This window comes from Myotis nattereri (genome assembly GCF_964212035.1).
Source record: "Myotis nattereri genome assembly, chromosome: 9".
Taxonomy (NCBI): domain Eukaryota; kingdom Metazoa; phylum Chordata; class Mammalia; order Chiroptera; family Vespertilionidae; genus Myotis; species Myotis nattereri.
Genome location: NC_138084.1, coordinates 9,185,393 through 9,204,497, shown reverse-complemented (window position 1 = coordinate 9,204,497; position 19,105 = coordinate 9,185,393). Strand labels below are relative to the sequence as shown.

At 50.6% G+C, this 19,105-nt stretch overlaps 1 protein-coding gene across 4 annotated transcripts in view; it reads left to right on the top strand.

The window, feature by feature from the left end:
- The window catches only part of ELF5 (E74 like ETS transcription factor 5), a gene marked incomplete at both ends in the record, with an annotated part of 35,118 nt that extends 22,826 nt beyond the window's left edge, over positions 1-12,292 (top strand). For 2 of the 4 annotated variants that reach the window (XM_081100206.1, XM_081100204.1), the window contains 5 exons: positions 5,233-5,466; positions 8,637-8,687; positions 10,462-10,530; positions 11,494-11,689; positions 12,196-12,292. In XM_081100206.1, the coding sequence (XP_080956332.1) occupies positions 5,233-5,466; positions 8,637-8,687; positions 10,462-10,530; positions 11,494-11,689; positions 12,196-12,292 (647 nt within the window). The remainder of the gene's footprint in view (positions 1-5,232; positions 5,467-8,636; positions 8,688-10,461; positions 10,531-11,493; positions 11,690-12,195) is intronic. The other 2 variants (XM_081100207.1, XM_081100205.1) reach the window with 2 other exon arrangements.
- Positions 12,293-19,105: the final 6,813 nt, after the last annotated feature.

Genomic DNA, 19,105 nt, shown 5'->3' with positions numbered 1-19,105 from the left:
CCTTCCCACCCGTGTCAGAAGCAAGGGCCCGGGGTATGTCCTGATCATGGAGCATTTACAAAGTCACACAGACTCACCTGTGCCCCATGTATTGAACAGCACTGGCTACCTTACTCATGTTAGCAGTACAAGGACGGATTAGCATGGTTAATAATATAATAGCCTTATTTCATAAAGAAAATGAACCCAAAGCTCTGGAAGGGAACAGAGGTGCTGGCCTACAGAGAGAGAGGAGAGAGAGAGAGAGAGAGAGAGAGAGAGAGAGAGAGAGAGAGAGAGAGAGAGAGAACATGTCAGAAGTATTTGGGGAAATGCAATTAGAGTAGTGGTATGGGTAGCCGGAATGTTAGCAAGTATAAATGGGTGGCATTTAATGAGCATTTACTGCATGCCTGCCCCTGTTGTAAGTTCTTTCTGTGTTTTGATTCACTTAATCCTCTCAAGGGCAGGAGAAGGAGGTCCTGTTATTCCTATTTTGCAGATAAATCCCAAGAAGTCAGGACCACTAAGTGTGAGACCACATACCTTCTCGGGGAATCCAAACAGCAGGAGACCCAGTTTCGTGTTCTAGAGCAGGGTTTCCACGCTGCCTTGTGGTGCTATGGAGGGGACGTTGTCTCATCCCTTCACCTCAACTCCCAGCAAAGCAGCGCTACTTTTCTTCCAAATAACTTTTAATTGGAAGGAAATGCTACTCAACTTACAAAAGTTGACACTCTTAGCACGCCCACTCTAAACAATGATCTCCAAGGAGAGGACTGTCCCAAAGCAGGTGAAGTTCTCCACCACAAAGTGACTTCCAGGGAGGCCCAGCCTGTGAACGAGTCTTCCTCGGCCTTCAGGGTGTTTGTTAAAAATGAAATCACTTGCCAGCACTTAAAAAAAATCATGCGATTTCACATAACAATCTGGACCTGGCACCACAGGGCCCACCTTCCCGCATGGCATGTCTCAACCTCCCCACGGGGGGCTCTTCGGGCATGGACATTACCTGCTGGCTCTGTGGGCATCTGAGCGTGCCAGCCCCGCTCCGAAAGCTCGAATCCTCCTTCTAAATGCATGTGCATCCCAGGCTATCACATCCTGGTCGGAATCCCTCCAGAATTGTCCCTGTTACGTCCCGAGTTCTTCTTCCCAACACAGCTGGCCCTTACACAAGTGTCCTGGCCTGCCTCTGACTTCCAAGGAGCTGGCCAGCCTGCTGCTCAGCAGTGGCCTGTGGACATTTGGATGAAGTCTACCGGGCACTGGATGCCATCCATCTCTAACCGGTAGATGTATGCAAAGGGCCTCAGACCTCAGCTTCTCCAAACAGTTTAGATTATTTTATGAATGGCAGACGCATGAAGGAAAACACTTTATATTTTCAAAAGATACAACTTATTAAAGATAACATGTTCTGTGAGTGTATTACCCCCCCCCCCTTTTTTTTTTGGCCCTGAGTTTATCTCTTCCAAGTAACCAAAGGGCAAAGCGTCTGCTTCAGGTCCTTCCCTTGGGTTGCAAATATTGTCATCACCAGTCTCTCCACCCTTTTTCTGATTTTTCAAACCTAGATGATATATCTGATACCTGCCATCATCCAAATCCTTCTTAGTTAGACTTCAAGGTGTGTATCCAGTTTGGTCCTCCTCAACCAAAGTGATAGGATGCAGAATGCCCACAGCCAAGGAGGTCAGGGTTAGCGTGGGGGCTGGCTCCCTTCCTGACCAGCTGTGCGGGTGTATTCAAAGCCATCGAACCTCCCAGAGCCTCAGTGTCCCCACCGGAAAGTGGAGGTATTAACCACCGGTCGTTCGGCCAGCCGGTTGCCCTCACTGAGCACCCACAGTGGGCCAGGGCGGGCCCCCACACCTCTGATCCTGGGAGAGCCAAGCAGAGGTGAGGCAAGCAGAGGTGGCCCCGCCTCCTGGGGCTCACCACGGTCTGGAGAGAGAGCGAGGGGGGTGTCCGAATGAGAAGGGCACCTGAGGGGGCTGTGCAGGGAGGGAAGCCTGGCTGAGAGGGGGCCTGCGCTGTGGCCTTGAGGAGGAGCAGGAAGTAGAAGAAGGCAGATGGGGGCCTCGTCCTGAGCAAGGGAGGCGCCTGTGGAAAGGTGCTGAGCTGGAGGCAACCTGAGGGAGCAACGGGGCCTCCTCACCCCTGCCAGCCTCACCGCTGCGGCCTCAGCATTGCCAGGACAGGACCGCGAGGCACACCACAGCCCAGAAGCGCCCCAGGCCCCCGAGAAGAGCTTTTTCCTCTCCGCTCCGGGGCTGTCCTGGTCCTGGCTTCCCTCCAGGCCGAGCAGCACACAAAGCCGGCTCTGTGGCCAGATGCAGGGGAGAGCTGAGGAGGGAGCCCTGCCAGCAGCACCTCCCGGGTGTCGGTGCCCACCCACCCCACCCAGGCATTTCTCCGAACCCTCTAGCTTGGCTTCCAGAAACAACATGGCCCTCTCCAAGGGCCAAAGAAAATAATGAGGGGGTGGAGGCGGAGAGGGGAGGGCATGGAGGCTCGGAGAACCCTTTCCATGAAAAGAAGCAGCAAGCTGTGCCCTCCACCTGCAGGGCACCTCTGTCAGCTCTCAGCTCGGAACCAGGACGGGAGAATGTCAGGCTCATAAAAATCTCTCGTCAGAACACCAGGCAAGAAAAGGGCCCTTCTTAGGTTGTCTCAAGTCAGAAATCAGCGGACAGAAAGCACACAGAGACTCAGGAGTGGCCGCACCATTGTCCCAGGAGACCCTGCTGGCCGCCAGGCACACCCCCCTGGCCAGGAGGCCAGCTCCAGCCAGCGGCCAGGGGGCCAGAGAGGCAGTGCCAGCAGGCCCCTCACTCTCCCCACCAAGGCATAGCGGGCATAGAGGCAGTGACATTGGCCTCAGCCACCTGGCACGGTATCGAGCCTTTGAGCCACGTGCACATCGAATTCAGATGAAAAATTATAAATACATTAAAAAAATTTATTAAGTTTGACTGCCCCTCAATCCACTCTAGGGGAGGAAAATCAACTTCTGGAAGGACTCGGAGCTTTAAGGGGAGCTTCCATTTCCGTCTTCTGAAATGCCCAATCCTACCTATTTGGGGGGATTTGAGGAACTTGGGAAGCTGGCATGGGGGTGTCGGGGAGCGGTACACCTCCCAGGGCAGAGAACCATCCCCTGGGGACAGTGGCAGCCAACGCAGCATTTAAGGGGGGGATCAGACACCCTCACTGCCATTAGCTCTGCAGACTAACTCGTGAGTAACCCTTTCTGTCGTCCCCGTGACCTGGGACGTCAGTGGTGTTGTACTCTGCTCCCCGCCTCTCTCCACGGGCCTTCTTATCTCTCTGGCTCCCCAACTGCCCCCCCCCCCTCGCTCCCTGTTTCATCTCTTCTCTGCACTGAGCCTCTGAGGACCAGGGTGATGGAATGGGAAGAGTAATGGCTTTCAAGTTCAGACTGGGGTTCAAACCCCAGCTCCGCCACACACTGGCTGTGGGATCGCAGGCACGTCCTCCGCGACCGTCCGCTTTCTCATCTGTGACCTCCCAGGGGACAGGGACCAAACTCTTCTTTTTTTTTTTTTTTTTTTTTTTAATATATTTTATTGATTTTCTACAGAGAGGAAGGGAGAGAGATAGAGAGTTAGAAACATCGATGAGAGAGAAACATCGATCAGCTGCCTCCTGCACATCTCCCACTGGGGATATGCCCGCAACCCAGGTACATGCCCTTGACCGGACTCGAACCTGGGACCTTTCAGTCCGCAGGCCGACGCTCTATCCACTGAGCCAAACCGGTTTCGGCGACCAAACTCTTCTTTACCCTGACTCCTTCCAACATGAGTTCTTGCTTTGCATAGAGCAGGTGTTCGATGATCATCTTAATAGAGGCACTAAACTCTCCCGGGCTCCGTTCTAAGTGCTTTGATATAGATTCACTCATCTGATCCACAGAACAGCTCTAGGATGCAGGCGCCGCCATTCTCCCCATCTTACCAGTGAGGAAGCCGGGGCTTGTTGTGGAATGAAGGGCCGCATGAATGAGTACGATGGCGATCGCGAGAATTATTTATGTCCAAGAGCCTGGCTGGGTACTGGTACCTCACCTCCTCCGTATCCTGTGTCCACCATCCTTTCTGTTTCTCCCGCATTGTACCCCAGGCCAGGCAACACGGCCTCCCAGAGAGGATGGCGCCCCCTCTGTCTGAGTGTGTACAGGGGGTCCTCTGAAGGAGGGAAGGGGCACTGGTCTTAGGATAGAATTTCTTTAAAACACCCTAGCAGCGGTTCTCAACCTGTGGGTCGCGACCCCTGGAAAAAATACATCCTGCATATCAGATATTTACATTACGATGCATAACAGTAGCAAAATTACAGTGATGACGTAGCAACGAAAATAATGTTATGGTTGGGGGGTCACCACAACATGAGGAACTGTATTAAAGGGTCGCGGCATTAGGAAGGTTGAGAACCACCGTGAAACAATACTGCAACCAGTGCCCCCGTTCCTCCAGAGAAAGCTGTTATGGAGACCCACAGTCTGCTGGTCTCTGGGCAACGTCGCGCCAGCCCTCGGCGCCTGCCTCCAGGTGGCCAGAGGCGGTGCCCAGACCAGGAGTGAGTGTTGGCAACTGTGCATAAGAGCAGAGCGAATCCAATCAGCTTCAGAGGGTGCCCGGCACACAGGAGGCATTTAGCAACTATCGAACGGACGGATAGTTTCCTGTGTGCCACACAGCCTCTATGTGTTAGCCCCGCCTGCAAACAGCCCTGTGTGTTGGGCACATAATCCTCATTTTACTGATGAGGACACTGAGGCTTAAGTTGCTGTGGACCTGGCCCCAGTGGGAAGCGACAGAACCAGGATTCGGACCAGGCCTGTCAGGCTCCAAAGCCTGTCATCTTGACACCATGTCGTCTGACACGGAATCACTGAAGGGCCTTGATCTTTCCTTCCCCTCTAACTCCCCTCTTTCTAGGCACCCAACTAGGCCTGGACACTCCAAGGCCACAGTGCCCCTGTCACTCGCTCTTCTGCCCTCATGTCCACCCGCAGGATGCAGTCCCCTCTGGTTTTTACTGCGGAATGGAAGGTGGCCTGGGCCCCAGCAGAACCCATTCTCACTCCCCACCACCCCAGGGCTGGAGCCACTTTCAACTCGTGGGCAAGGGATGTGGATGCTGATGTACCCGGGGCCGCCTTCGGGGACCTTCCCAAGGCTCTCCCAGGGGCGTCGTCCCTCACTTCTCTCTCCTCCGGCGCAGCCTGCGACTCCTACTGGACGTCCGTCCACCCCGAGTACTGGACGAAGCGCCACGTCTGGGAATGGCTCCAGTTCTGCTGCGACCAGTACAAACTGGACACCAACTGCATCTCCTTCTGCCACTTCAACGTCAGCGGCCTGCAGCTGTGCAGCATGACCCAGGAGGAGTTCGTGGAGGCGGCGGGCCTCTGCGGGGAGTACCTGTACTTCATCCTCCAGAACATCCGCTCCCAAGGTCGGTGCCTGGAGGGTGGGGTGGCAGCCGGGACCACAGGACCCGTCAGGTCCCTCCCTGCCCTGGGACTCCCAGAGCAAACCTCCCTCACTGGCACTTTCTGTTCGGCCAAATCCCATTAACCAAAACCTCTTGAAAACTGGAAGCTCTAGAATGACAGGATCAGAGGTTGTAGGTGAAAGGGAGCAGGATACGGGAAGGCAAGTTGGGTACATTTTTCAAAAGAAAAAGGGAAATTGAAAATAGCATTCAGGGACCACCCGGGCTATACAACAAAATAATGTATTATGTTCATAAAGACTGGCAGCTATCGCCTGGCTGGCGTGGCTCGACCTATGAATGTTGACCTATGAGCCAGGAGGTCATGGTTCCGGTCACAGGGCACATGGCCAGGTTGCCAGCTTGATCCTCAGGAGGGGGCGTGCAGGAGGCAGCCGGTCAGTGATTCTCTCTCATCATTGATGTTTCTATTGCTCTCTCCCTCTCTCTTCCTCTCTGAAATATATATATATATTAAAGATTGGCAGCTATAAAGGGTGGACACAAAGAGGTTTCTGCTTGACCTTTCATTACACAGAAAGAGAAGAAAACCAACTAGACCCTTCTCCTTCCCATTTCCGGGGGAGTCAGACGGTTGTTTTATTTGATCCCATTCCTAATGGTCCAGGACCAAACAGCCCGAAGGTGGCTCTAGGCGCATGACTCACCGCTCCAGCCTGCTCCGCAAGCGGACAGGGGTTTTGAGCACATATAATTCTGTGTCCCCGTGTGGCAGATAAAGGAACAGAGGTCCCGAGCGGTCATGTGGCTTCTCCAAGGTCACGCAGCAAAGGGGGCTGATTCATGGGAAGTCAGTACAAAGCCAGGGCTTTGGGATCAGGAAGATCTCAAACCTAGTCTGTATGATGGATGGTACACACCTCCACAGGCCCCTAGACAGGAGCTGGGGAAACGTTACCTGGCGCAGCAGACAGGGGCGCCAGCCGGGTAAATGACAGCTTGTCCTTGTCCGTGTGAATAAAACCAAGAGGCAGACAGTTTTACAAATAAAGGAAACACATCTCAGCTCAACTTGAGGAAAAGTCCTTTCTGAAAGTTAGCACCTTCTTTTGGAAAAGCTGCTTCAGAAGATACCAAAGGTAGGAAGCTCCCTGTCCCTGGAGATAATCAAGCAGCCTCGCAGCCCCCTGCATGGTGGGGCTGCTGTGGCAGGATTCCTGCTTGAACAGAAACCCACAGAGACCTTCGGGGTCGGGGGACTTTGCCCTCCGCCTTGATTGTCTCCCATCACGCCTGTCCGAGGGCAGGGGAGCTAAGGATGGTGGCCGTTGGGCACTGCTAAGCTTCTGCCCTGAGAGCCACGGCCCACCAGGAGCGTGGAAAGGACACGCAGACCTGCCGTCCATCGTTGTCCAGCCTCTGCCTCACTATCGCCCGTGACAGTGACCTGCCAGGAGCCGGGAGCAGAGGCTGCACTTAGAGTAAGCCCTCCCTGCACAGGGGCAAGTCAGCAGGTCACAGCGGCTCAGGGAGGAACCTGCCTGAGGGGCGGCCTGGCACACGGATCCCAGGCCAGGGAGAGGGTATGCCATCCTAGAGGTGAGCGCGGCCGGCATTGCCAGCCGTAGCCAAACGTCAGGTCGATCAAGTTCATCTCCAGGCCCCAGCAGCCCTGTGCTGAGGTCTCCCAGCTCGGACACCCCCCTGTCCTGGCACTTGTTACATAAAAACAAACACACACAAACCTGGTCCCATTACCTCAGGGTCTGAGCAGAACAAATAAGCTAAGAACCAACTCTTTTTGAAACAGGCCTCTTCTCATTCTAAGAAATGTCTGGAGCCAGGGGGCCACCTGGAACGGTGGGGTTCAGGCACACGGGGCCAGGGCAGTTATCATGCTGGGCAGCAAAGCCCTTGGCTCCACCGCCCTGCCCCCCTCTCGGATTCCTCCTTCAATGCTCCTCCGACAGGAGCACTGCTGTGTATTGAAATACATGCACCGTGGCCGACCTTTACCACGTCCCAGTCTGCCCAGGGTACATTGTTTTTACCTGTTATCCTGGAACACTTACTATTAGTGCTATGTTTCATTCTCCATTTTGGACAGTAAATTACAGGGAGAACTGCTTGTTACCTGGTTTAGGCCTTATCTTACCCCGTAGATTAGGGCTCTGGCAGACAAGGACACAAAACAAATGCTCCTCAACGGGAAAGCAGCCACAGGGAGCTCCGGGGCCCCACGTGCTGCCTGGCTCAGTCGGTTCAGGAGGACCGAAGGGCCCGGAAACATGGGACACGGGTCACTGGCAGGCGAGGTCAGCAGGCAGCAGGGTGGAGGGTGGAGGAGAGGAGCAGCCCCTCACCAGTCCCCCTCTGGTCTCGGCAGCCCCTTGGGCAGAGTGAGCTGAGGCACGTGGCTGACCAGAACCAATCAGAGAGCGGCACTAGCAATGCACAGTCACAGATGTGCCCTCCCTGTGCCAGTCACCTTCGTGAACGGAAGGTAGTCCTCACATCGATCCCCCAGCCAGAAAGCAGGAGTGCTTTGGCCTATGCAGCTTCATGAAAACATGGTCTGAAACTCCTAATCCACCCCCAACCCACCCATTTTTCAGACAAGCAAACAGGCCCGGCAGTGTCCCGAATCCTCATTCAATCCACAGAGCAGGTTGTGCTCTTCTCGTGGCCTCCTACGTCCATTTTCCCCCTTTGACCAGCACCCAACACGCATCCCAATCCCCGGGGAATTAGAGCCAAGTCATAGCCCACAGACTCTTAGAGCCAAACGGGCGTTCTGCGGTGGCTTTGCCAATGAGGACCACGAGCCCGGAGACTGTGGCTGGGCAAGGCCTCACAGGGGTCAGTGGCCCAGCCCAGCTCAGAGCCCGGGCCTCCTGGACTCAAGCTAGGACTCACTCCCCAGTGCCCACTGGGAAAATCTCAGAGGCTGCTGGGAGCGCACTGACCACCAGGGGGCTCTCTCCAGGTGGCCTTTACAGACAAGGTTGTCACCTCTCAGGGCTGGCTTCCCGTGGCCCTATAAAAACCAGGTGGTCTCCGAGATCCCACAGAGGGGACAATCCCTCCCCTTCTTCCTGGCGTCTCTGGGGCCTGGCCAGGGGAAACCGGGATTGCATGATATGAGCTGTGCTTTGCTTTTTCCTTCCCAGGTTACTCCTTCTTCAATGATGCTGAAGAGACCAAGGCCGGCATCAAAGACTGTGAGTAGCCCAGGCCCAGCTGCCCGGGGCTCTGCTGCGGCTGCTGTTGGGCAGGGGCCTGATCGCTTCTTCAGGACCACCCTGAGAGGGTGACGGCCTGAGACAACCCCAGCCCAGGAGAAGCAGGAAAAAATGGGGTGGACAGAGCCTGGGGCTGGGGCCTGTGATCTCCTAGCCTACCCCAGACTCAGTTTCCCTGTCTGAACATGGTGCGTAAGATCCAGAAACAGTGCATACAGAGCGCCTGGCATGCGCCAGCAGCATAGATGCTCCAAAACTGGTGTCCGCGAGCAACAATCATCCTAATGACTGACCACTAGAGGCCTGTGGTTGAATCCGAGCTCGCTTAGCAGGCCGAGTATATAATAATAAGGTGATGGAGGACCTCAAATGGTTTGGTTCATTCTGAAAATTAGACTCGCTGTTTTGCTCTTGCAGATGGAGGTTCAGGAAAGACAATTTTGTGGCTTTGATTTTTTAAGACGATGACAATGATGATGACAGTGGTGGTTGCTGTTAGTTGCTGAGCCCACGCAAAGGCTCTGGCCTGGGCACCAGGATGTAGGCCCTGGGCAGGCCCCTCCCCTCCCGGACTTCAGCTCATTCATCCGCAAAAAGACAGGGCGTATGGTGACTCCAGAGAGGTGCACGCTGAGGGGCAGACGGACAGATCGTTTCTTATAATTTATTTTTTTCTCTCCTGAAAGTCCCAAGCAGTCACCTGAGGATTCAGATGGTCTGGTTGATGAAGGGCTTTTTCTTCAGTTTGAGTGCAGGCAGCCAGGTGCAGGCACCACGTGCTGTGGGTTTAGGCAGGCGCCCTGTGCCCCACGGAACACGGAGCCCTCACAAGAGCAGCTCTGCATTCCCAGTGAACAAAGCTTCCACAGAGCTCCCTGGTGCTGGTGGAGCCCCTTCTCACCCATTTGCAGCCATCGAACCCCAGCTTTCACCACCCAGCCCAATCCTACCGAGGCCCAGGGGCCATTCCTGAGTCTGAGGCCCAAGGCTGGAGCCCAGGGCAGGCCCCTGCTCTCTTTTCTAAGCAGCCGTGAGTTTGACCTGACCACTCCTTTCTCAGGGTCAGGTCTCCACTATATAAAGGGGTGTCTATTTGTCAGCCTGCCTTCCTCACAGCATAGGAGGAGGAGGGGCTAGGAAGGAACACTGTGTCCCATAAGTTCTTTAGAATATATACTGAATATATAACTAGCCATAACTAGAGTCAGGACAAGAATACTAACAATAGCAGCTAGCTTTTATTGAGTGCTTACTGTGAGCCAAACCCTGTGCTAGAATCTTTACAGACATTGTTTCGGGTCATCTTTCCTATAACCCTATAAGGCAAGTCCTAGTACCATAGCCTTTTCACAGGGGTAGAAACGAACGCTCAGTAGGTTGAGGTGACAAAGTTAGAAGGTGACAGATGACCCGGGTGTGTCTAAATCTGAAGCCCTGAATTGCTTTGCTTCCTCGTCCATCTCTTTCTTTTCTTTCATTCATTCATTCGATAAACATCTATTGATCACCTACTATGAGCATGATATGAGCTGTGCTTCGCTTAGGTCCCTAGTGTTGGGTGCAAACTCTCCTGAAAGACGAATACTGAGTCTTCGGCATCTTTGCACCTCCCGCCTATTAATCACCCCCAAAGCGCCTAGCGTGGTGCCGCCTCCCAGAGAGGTGTTCAATCCATGTGCCCACTCGGGTGTGACTTGAGGCCTGCATGTGGCCTCTCCCTTCCTTCCTACAGCTGTGACTCCTTCTGTTCCAGATGCTGAGTCCAGCTGCCTGAAAACAAGTGGCATCAAAAGTCAAGACTGTCACAGTCACAGTCGAACGAGTAAGTGCGGAGACACCCTTTTCATTTCTAACTTCCTAAAGCCATTCACGAGGCAAGGCCACCTAGGCTCATAGGCTTTGAAACTGGCTGTTTACGTGGGACCCGTTATTTCCCGCTTAGGAGTCAGGACAGAAATTGACAAGGATTTTGATGAATGCTGTCAAATTCACGTTTATTTCTTTCTCACTTGGGAATGGTACTATAAGAATTAAAATGAGGAAGTAAAGACAGTGTCTAACCATGAAGAGGAAAGGTTTATTTGTCCTGGTCTATTGGTGGGAGGGCTAGGGGGGAGGTCTTCACACTGAAGTGCTCGGGGGCAGCAGCAGAAAAAAACACCAGGAGTTGGCAGTCCTGTTAGCCTTTCCCAGAACTGAGACACCTACCCAGTGCCACCCGCCTGCTGAGCTTGCTTCCGGCCACTTGATCTGTATTAAATCCTAACCCTCTACCTCCACTATGAAGTAGGCACTCTTATTATCCCATTCTACAGGTGAGGAGAGAGGTGGCAATGACAGAGCTAGGAAGAGGTCAGTCCACGCCCCAATCCCAGGCAGCTGGACTCCAGAACCAGCCGAAGCCACAGTACAGTGGAACAAGGGAAATACCAGCTTTTTGTGAAAAAATATAATTGTAGGATTGGTCCACCCGGACAGTTGTGGCTGTGGGAGCCTGATACAGCCCACCGCCTGTCAGAAAGAATGAAAAGATTATTTGACGGTCATTTCATGAATTCCCTAAGGATGGCCCCGTGGTGCCACAGAGCAGGGGCAAGGCCACGGTACTGCTCATCCGTGCGTCCCCAAATGTCAGTTTTGAGACAGATGTTTCCCAGCTCGGCGAGGTTCCGTCCTAACCCCACAAGGCAGCAATTCTCATGTTCTCATGGGTTCATGAGAAGTGGCACAACTCTCTTAAAATTTAAAAAAAAAAAAAAGTAAGTCACTTCCTTTCCTTCCGAAGGCCTCCAAAGTTCTCACCTCTGGGAATTTGTGCGCGACCTGCTCCTGTCTCCCGAAGAAAACTGCGGCATCCTGGAGTGGGAAGACAGGGAGCAGGGCATTTTCCGGGTGGTGAAATCCGAGGCCCTGGCCAAGATGTGGGGACAAAGGAAGAAAAACGACAGAATGACGTACGAGAAGCTGAGCAGAGCTCTGAGGTGAGTTAACGGCCACGAAATGCCACGAGCCCCCGGGCGGTTGCATCAAATGGCCAGCCCTAGGACGGTAAACTGCTTTTGCAGCCGTGTGTGTGTGTGTGTGTGTGTGTGTGTGTGTGTGTGTGTGTGTGTGATGATCCAAAGGTCATGAGACAACACTCCCCTTCTTAGTTCCAGGTGGGATTATGGTCTGTAAACGGACACGCCGTCCTTTCCATTCTTGGCGGTGTTCCCGGGGATCACTGTGAATCCGGCCACCACACACACACACACACACACACAGAACACGTTGGGAGCTGAATGTGGGAGGTTCTGTAGTTGAGGTGTCTGGGAAAGGTTTCAGTGTAAGCTGAGACCAGGGTGTGAAAATACCAGGGTAACCAGAGCCCAGGCTGTCCCCTGAGAAGAATGGGGAGAGTGTTTATGTTCCGGTGCTGGCCTGGGGTGCACGCCCTCCTCCCCCCCCCCACCCCCACCCCCTGGTTCTCGTCTGCTGTCTTTCTCAGGTACTACTATAAAACGGGAATTCTGGAACGGGTCGACCGAAGGTTAGTGTACAAATTTGGAAAAAACGCACACGGGTGGCAGGAAGACAAGCTATGACCGGCTCCATCGTCTGGCTCCTGCTGATGGATTTCTGTTTTAAAGCAATCACGCCGCAATAGACATTTGCAAGTCTTGGTTTTCGGTTTGTTTGTTTTTTAAACGTGCAAACATGCTGATAAAGTTTCTCCACATCTCCGCTTACATTTGGATTCAGAGTTGTTGTTGTCTCCTCACGGGTGATGGCAGCAACCCTTAAGAAATCCCACTGCTTTTTTTTTTCCCGGGGGGGGGCGGGGGTATCTTTCCTGGTACCTTGAGCAAACATGGCTTCCCTATTCGAGAGGCGCAGAACCTCAGCAGCCAGAGCCACGGGTGTAGCTCAGAGGAAAGGACCCAGCTCTGCCTTTAGACTCACCTGGTGCTCCCATCCCCAAAGCTCCAAAGTTTCCACACACTGAGCTGTGGCAGCTCACAAAGGGAAGAAGCGATTCGTTCGTATTTAATGTAACAGGAAGGGGTGACGTGCTAAGACAAACATGCTGTAGGTTTTACATCGTTAAAATTCCATAGAAAAGCTTCTTAATTAGTGGAAGGGCTAAGCCATCCAGCTGAGCGTAGGTTAACAAGACGTTTCTCAACCAGCACATCTTCATGGCCACTCATCAACCCTCCCACAGCATCCTTACCGAATAACACACCTACCATTAGACACATTCTTCATTCTTGCTGAGTTTATTTCCCCTCTTCTCCTGCTTGGGGCGGCCTGGAGGGGGTTGGGGGGGGGGGGCATCCGACAGGCAAAGGCACTTGCATCAATTTCCAAATCACGGCTGGTTCTATGACTCGAGCTGTCAACACGATGAAATCGTAATTCGTTGATTCTGTCTGTGCCCAATGGAAAGGTCCTGACAGCTCAGTCACAGCCAATGAAATTGAGTCTCTTCTGTGTTGCCTTCCTACCTGATGTGTCCTCAAGCTCCAAAACATATTTCCTTGACAGAAATGGCGACTGAACGCTCACAGGTTACAGGGTGCTCTGACAGTCTCATGGGCCACTGGTAGGGACGCCATTAGTGACCTCCAACTAGGTGGACGGCCGGGACTTCTATGTCACCAGAGCAGGAAGCTTCGTGTGGCGAGGCACTGCACCACAGTCCTGCGCTGAGGACCTCCATGCTTACAGTTTAACTTCAAAAGCAACTTGTGTGAGCCCAGCCAGAGTGGCTCAGTTTGTTCAGTGTTGTCCTGTGCACCTAAAGGTCACCAGTTCAATTCCAAGCCAGGGCACATACCAGGGTTTCAGGTTCCATCCCCGGTCAGGGCACATATGGGAGGCAACCAATGGATGTTTCTCTCTCACATTGATGTTTTCTCTCTCTCTCTCTTTCTCTCTCTCTCTCTCTCAGCATGTCCTCGGGTGAGGCTTTAAAAAAATAAAAAGGAACTTGTTTTTAAAAAAATGTGAATGACTGTAAAATAATCTGTTTTTGGACTCATGTGTTTCCCAGGTGGATATAGTTTGTAAACAATGTGAATAAAATATTTAACATGTTAAACTGTCTCTGTTTGTTAACTTCAGCTGGACATACCCAGCTAAGGTACATACTGGCAGCCTAACCTTTTGAGGACCCTTCCGTTGGTTTCGTAGCATAGGAGATGGGGATTTTTAAAGTGCCCCAAGATATGCAAGAAATACATGGAGTAATCCTACCTCCATAAGACAGAGGTCTCCTCAAAAAACAGCCCTAGCCAGTATGGCTAAGTGGATAGAACGTCGGCCTGTGGACCAAAGGGTTCCAGGTTTGGTTTCAGTCAAGGGCATATACCTCAGTTACAGGCTTCTCCCCAACTTGGGTCCTGGTCATGGTGTGTGCAGGAGGCAACCAATCGATGTGTTTCTCTCACATCGATATCTCTCTCTCTGTCTTTCCCTCTCTTTTCCACTCTCCCTAAAAATCAATGGAAAAATATTCTCAGGTGAGGATTTAAAAAACAAACAAACAAACAAAACACACGCAGGGGCTAGTGAGGCCTAGATACATTTTTGTGTGGTGCACACATACACAAAAACTCCTTTTTGCTTGTTATTCTGATTTTTATTCTGTGTCTTACTGTGAATTAGTTTCCTTGATTATAAATCAGGAGATTTACAGAAAAATCCACTTTTCCCATTTCTTAAAAAGCCAGACCTGGCAGCACTGGTTTCCCGGTGTCTGGAGCTGCGTGGAACTCTCCCTTTGGGCAGAGCCTCCAGGCACCGCCTCCCTCCGCCTTCCAGCCTTGCTCTTGCACTACTGTGGTTGGTTTGTTAGTTTCATGCATACAGAGAGCTTGCACATGTTTAACTTGGGTTCCCTGTCCTGGCCACCTAAAAAGGTAGGTACCATATTAATGCTCTGGATCAGAGTCCACAGTCCGGCTGAGAGTGTCCAGGAAACTGGAACGGAGGGAACAAGAGGGGCACTGGGAGCTTTCGGGCAAAGAGCTTGGCAGAACCAAGTAGCTCAGAGGACGGCAGGGACTGGGGTGGGGGCAGAGGAGGCAGCACTGAACAGGACTGGGGAGCAACGTCCAACCTAGGAGATGCTGTCCTACCCCCAGAGGGGGCATCAGGCAACTCAGAGAACTCAAACAATGAATCCCTCTGCTACTCCAGAAGTTGTCGCTTTATAAAACCATTAAATCCTTTTTGTATTAGTTTCCTAAGGCTGACCAAGACAAATCACCAAATTTGGTGGCTTAAAACATCAGAAATTGCCCTGGCCGGTGTGGCTTAGTTGGCTGGGCGTTTGTTTGGTGCACTGAAGGGGTTGCTGGTTCGATTCCTGGTCAGGGTACACGCCTGGGTTGTGGGCTCAGCCTCCGGTAGGGGACATGCAGGAGGCAGCCAATCCATGTTTTGCTTTCACATCGATGTTTCACTCTCTCCTCCTCCTCCCTTCCTCTCTCAAAAATCAATTTAAAAATCTTTAAAAATTCCGTTAAAAACCTAGAAATTTATTTTCTCACAGTTCTGGAAGCTGCAAGTCTGGTGTTGGCAGAGCCAGGCTCCCGCCACAGGCTCTCGGGATGGGTCCTCCTGGCCTATTCCAGCTCCTGGAGGCTTCGGTAGCTTGTGGCTAAAGCTCCCATCTCAGCCTCCCTCTCCATACGGCCCGCCCCTCCTCCTCCCTTTGCTCTCTGAGGACGCTTATCATTGGTTTTAGGGCCCAGCTCATCTCAAGACCCTTAGCTTAATGACCTGAAAAGACCATTTTTCCAAAGCAGGTCGCCTTCACACGTCCCGGACGTTGGGACATGGACATGTCCTTTGGGTGGGGGCCATCATTCAGCCCGCTCTGCCCTTTAAAATGAGGGGAATGAAGTATGGTAGATAGTTTAACTTTAACCCCGCTGTTTGGCTTCTGTACTTATTTGCTTTGTTTAACAATAGAAAAGTTATTTTGGTTTTCTGAATTATATAAATCATCCCATTCGATTAAATACCCTATTGATTGTAATGTGAAATCCCATTTGTAGTGGCCATACTGGTCTTAGAAAGCACATTTTCCCTTATCTGGGAAGGACAGCACAGTTATCCCAAGGTCAGAGGGCTCCAGTTAAGGGGTCCCTGTTGACTCAGTCAGTGTTCCAGAGACCCAAAACTGTCATTTAGATCACATGCCTAAGTTTAACCCAGGTTCCTCATTCCAGACCCGAGGGCTCTAGATAAAGTGTTTCTGTCAATTCAGTGACCCCCAGACCCAAAACTATAATTAACATGCTGCTTCTGCTTCTGTAAACTGCTTTTTTGCAAACCAGGTTCCTCATTCCAAACCTTGAGATGTAATCAATACCTTTGTGATCTTTGTCTATATAAGTCTGGCTCTGCCACCATCTTATCACTATGAGATTTGGGAAAGCAAAATGGCCCCTCATAGTCCCGGATTGCAATAAATGTGACTCTTTAATTCGAAAAAAAAAAAAAAAATGAGGGTTTTACTTAAACAGAGAGTTTCATAAGACAATTCATCCAAGAACAGAAAATACAACGGACTGTTTAAAATAGCACACTTTAAGCAAGCAATACCAAATAACTAAAAACAACAGAAAATGCAAAATTCGCTTAGCAAACAGTCAAATGAGAGAATACAGATCCCCTCCGTAAAAAGGATCACCATAGAGCGTTCCATAGCAAACTTCCCCTATGTTACTAGGAGAGAAGATGGTGGAGATAGCGAAGTAAAGGCAACTCTTTTCAGATACTTTTCAATAAAGGGGGCAATGACAGGAGAAGCCTGGGAGATGGAGAAGATCTGAGTGGATGCGTGACAGCAGGTCTGCACAGCAAGAGGACTGACACGGAAAGAAGGGAAGAACTGGTGATTCGAGAGAGGGCAGGGGTAACTCCTGAGGAGGCAGAGGACGGTGCGTGTGTGGGTCTGACCTCCGGTGGGAGCACAGTTCCCCTCTGTCAACGGGAAGGAAAGAAGAGCACGTGGCTGTCGATGCTGGCAAGCTGGGGATTCGGGTGGAGGGACAGATGGGGGAGTTACTCTATCCTTGGTGAATAAGGAGCTGAGAGGGCAGGGGGACACGTGGAGAGCTTGCTGAGGACAGAGAGACTAACTTCCGCACAGCGCCGAGGGCCCACTTGAGGTTTGTGGTCACGTGTGTAAAAGCCCAGGCAGCAGGGCTGTGTTTGGCTCCAGCCACAGTCATCTCAGCCCAGGAAGAGGCGTATTTTACCAGGCTGCGTCTGGAGTAACTAGGACTTTAAAGTATAAAATGTAAACACAGTCAGAAGGGAAAGTAATGGCATGAAGAGGGTGATGACCAGTGAAGTTTCCGGGAGTGTGGAAAACTGATGGGAGGGGAAATCTGTGCTAAATTGTTCAGATATGTTCACACACATGCACACAACAATCAGCTCCATGGGCAGAGTACACTTCCTCACCCTTTGACTTTGGGCTTAGCCATATGACTTGTGTTGGCCAAGGTCGGTGAGCATCATAAAAATCAAGGCTTGAGCCCTAACTGGTTTGGCTCAGTGGATAGAGCATCAGCCTGTGGACTCAAGGGTCGCAGGTTCGATTCCGGTCAAGGGCATGCACCTTGGTTGCAGGCACATCCCCAGTAGGGGGTGTGCAGGAGGCAGCTGATCGATGTTTCTCTCTCATCAATGTTTCTAACTCTCTATCCCTCTTCCTTTCTCTCTGTAAAAAAATCAATAAAATATATATATTTTTTTAAAATCAAGGCTTGAAACACCTGTGCAACTGTCATCCCAATTTCCCGAGAAAGGAAAAACTGTAGGTTTCCTTTTCTTGCATTCTTGCACTTTTGCCATCGTTGCTGGCTAGCCATCACCATGGCATGTATCTTAATGTCACTTAAAAGGGATATAATTAGATAGTGCTTCCTAGGAAGTAAAAGTTACCTGGGGAAGTTAACCTCACCAGTATTTATCTTTGAAAGTCACAAAAGAGGTCTCTACAATAAAATTCGAGGCACTCCCATGTGTCAGACTTTTACATACAAGAAACATGGTAGATACATGTGATTTTAACTATGGACTTATTTTTACACCACAGAATAGAACAAAGCAGAAACTTATCTCAAAATTTCTGTCTTTGTTTATAACCAATATTTAAGTCAATAACCTCTTTCCCATAGTCAAGTTATATGAATTTTTATCAGTTTATCTTATATATTATATTTCATACTATAGAGAGATATAACTATAGTGAAGCTACTATATTGAAAGTACTCACCAATACTTGGAAAGTGGGTACAAATGGATACATTTACTTTCTATGTGTAAAAATACAACAGTTTCCAAGTGCACTCAAACATCGGAGGAATTCAGGCAGGAGAGTCTGATAGAAGAATAAAGAACTTTGAGCTCAAAGACTGAGAATTTGTATTGCTAGAGGTCTCATGAAAGCCGAAGGTCTCAGGGCATTCCTAAGAGTGGTACAAACCAGTTTTGAAGATCTGAGATGAAGGGAATGAGTATTTAAGGAAAATAGGTTTTCACTTAGTATTCAGAATTTACCTTTGAAGTATTCCACTTGACTTTCGAGCAAACATGGGTTTTAAGAAAAGAACTTGAGGTTCTGAGCCCTTATTTTAAAAACTCATAAGCAGATGGGGAAGTAAGCTAATGAACAAGAGATCGAAGTAATTTTCAAAGGTGGGCAGTTTGCTATTTTTATAATATAATTAAAGTTCTGGTCCACAGGGTCTTAAGGCAAATAACATAGTATCCTCATGATATTGGTGTTTCCAATTTTAAAGGTAAGCATCTGATAACAGATGATATTCAGATTAAGAGTTTGGTGGGACCCGATAAGGGTTTAATTTCCAACATATACAGGGATCTCATGAAACTTAACAAAAGGAAGATAAACAATCCAATAAAAAAATGGGCAACGGACCTAGATAGACACTTTTCGAAAGAGGACATACAGAAGGCAGAAAGACATATGAAAACCTGCTCAAAGTCACTAATTATACGAGAGATGCAAATCAAAACAACAATGCGTTATCATCTCACACCTGTCAGAATGGCTATCATCAACAAATCAACAAACAACAAGTGTTGGAGAGGATGTGGAGAAAAAGGAACCCTTCTGCACTGCTGGTGGGAATGCAGACTGGTGCAGCCACTGTGGAGAACAGTATGGAGCTACCTCAGAAGACTAAAAATGGAACTCCCATTTGACCCTGTGATCCCACTCCTAGGAATATATCCCAAGAAACCAGAAACGCCAATTAGAAAGGATATATGCACCCCTATGTTCATAGCAGCACAATTCACCATAGCTAAGATTTGGAAACAGCCTAAGTGCCCATCAGCAGATGAGTGGATTAGAAAACTGTGGTACA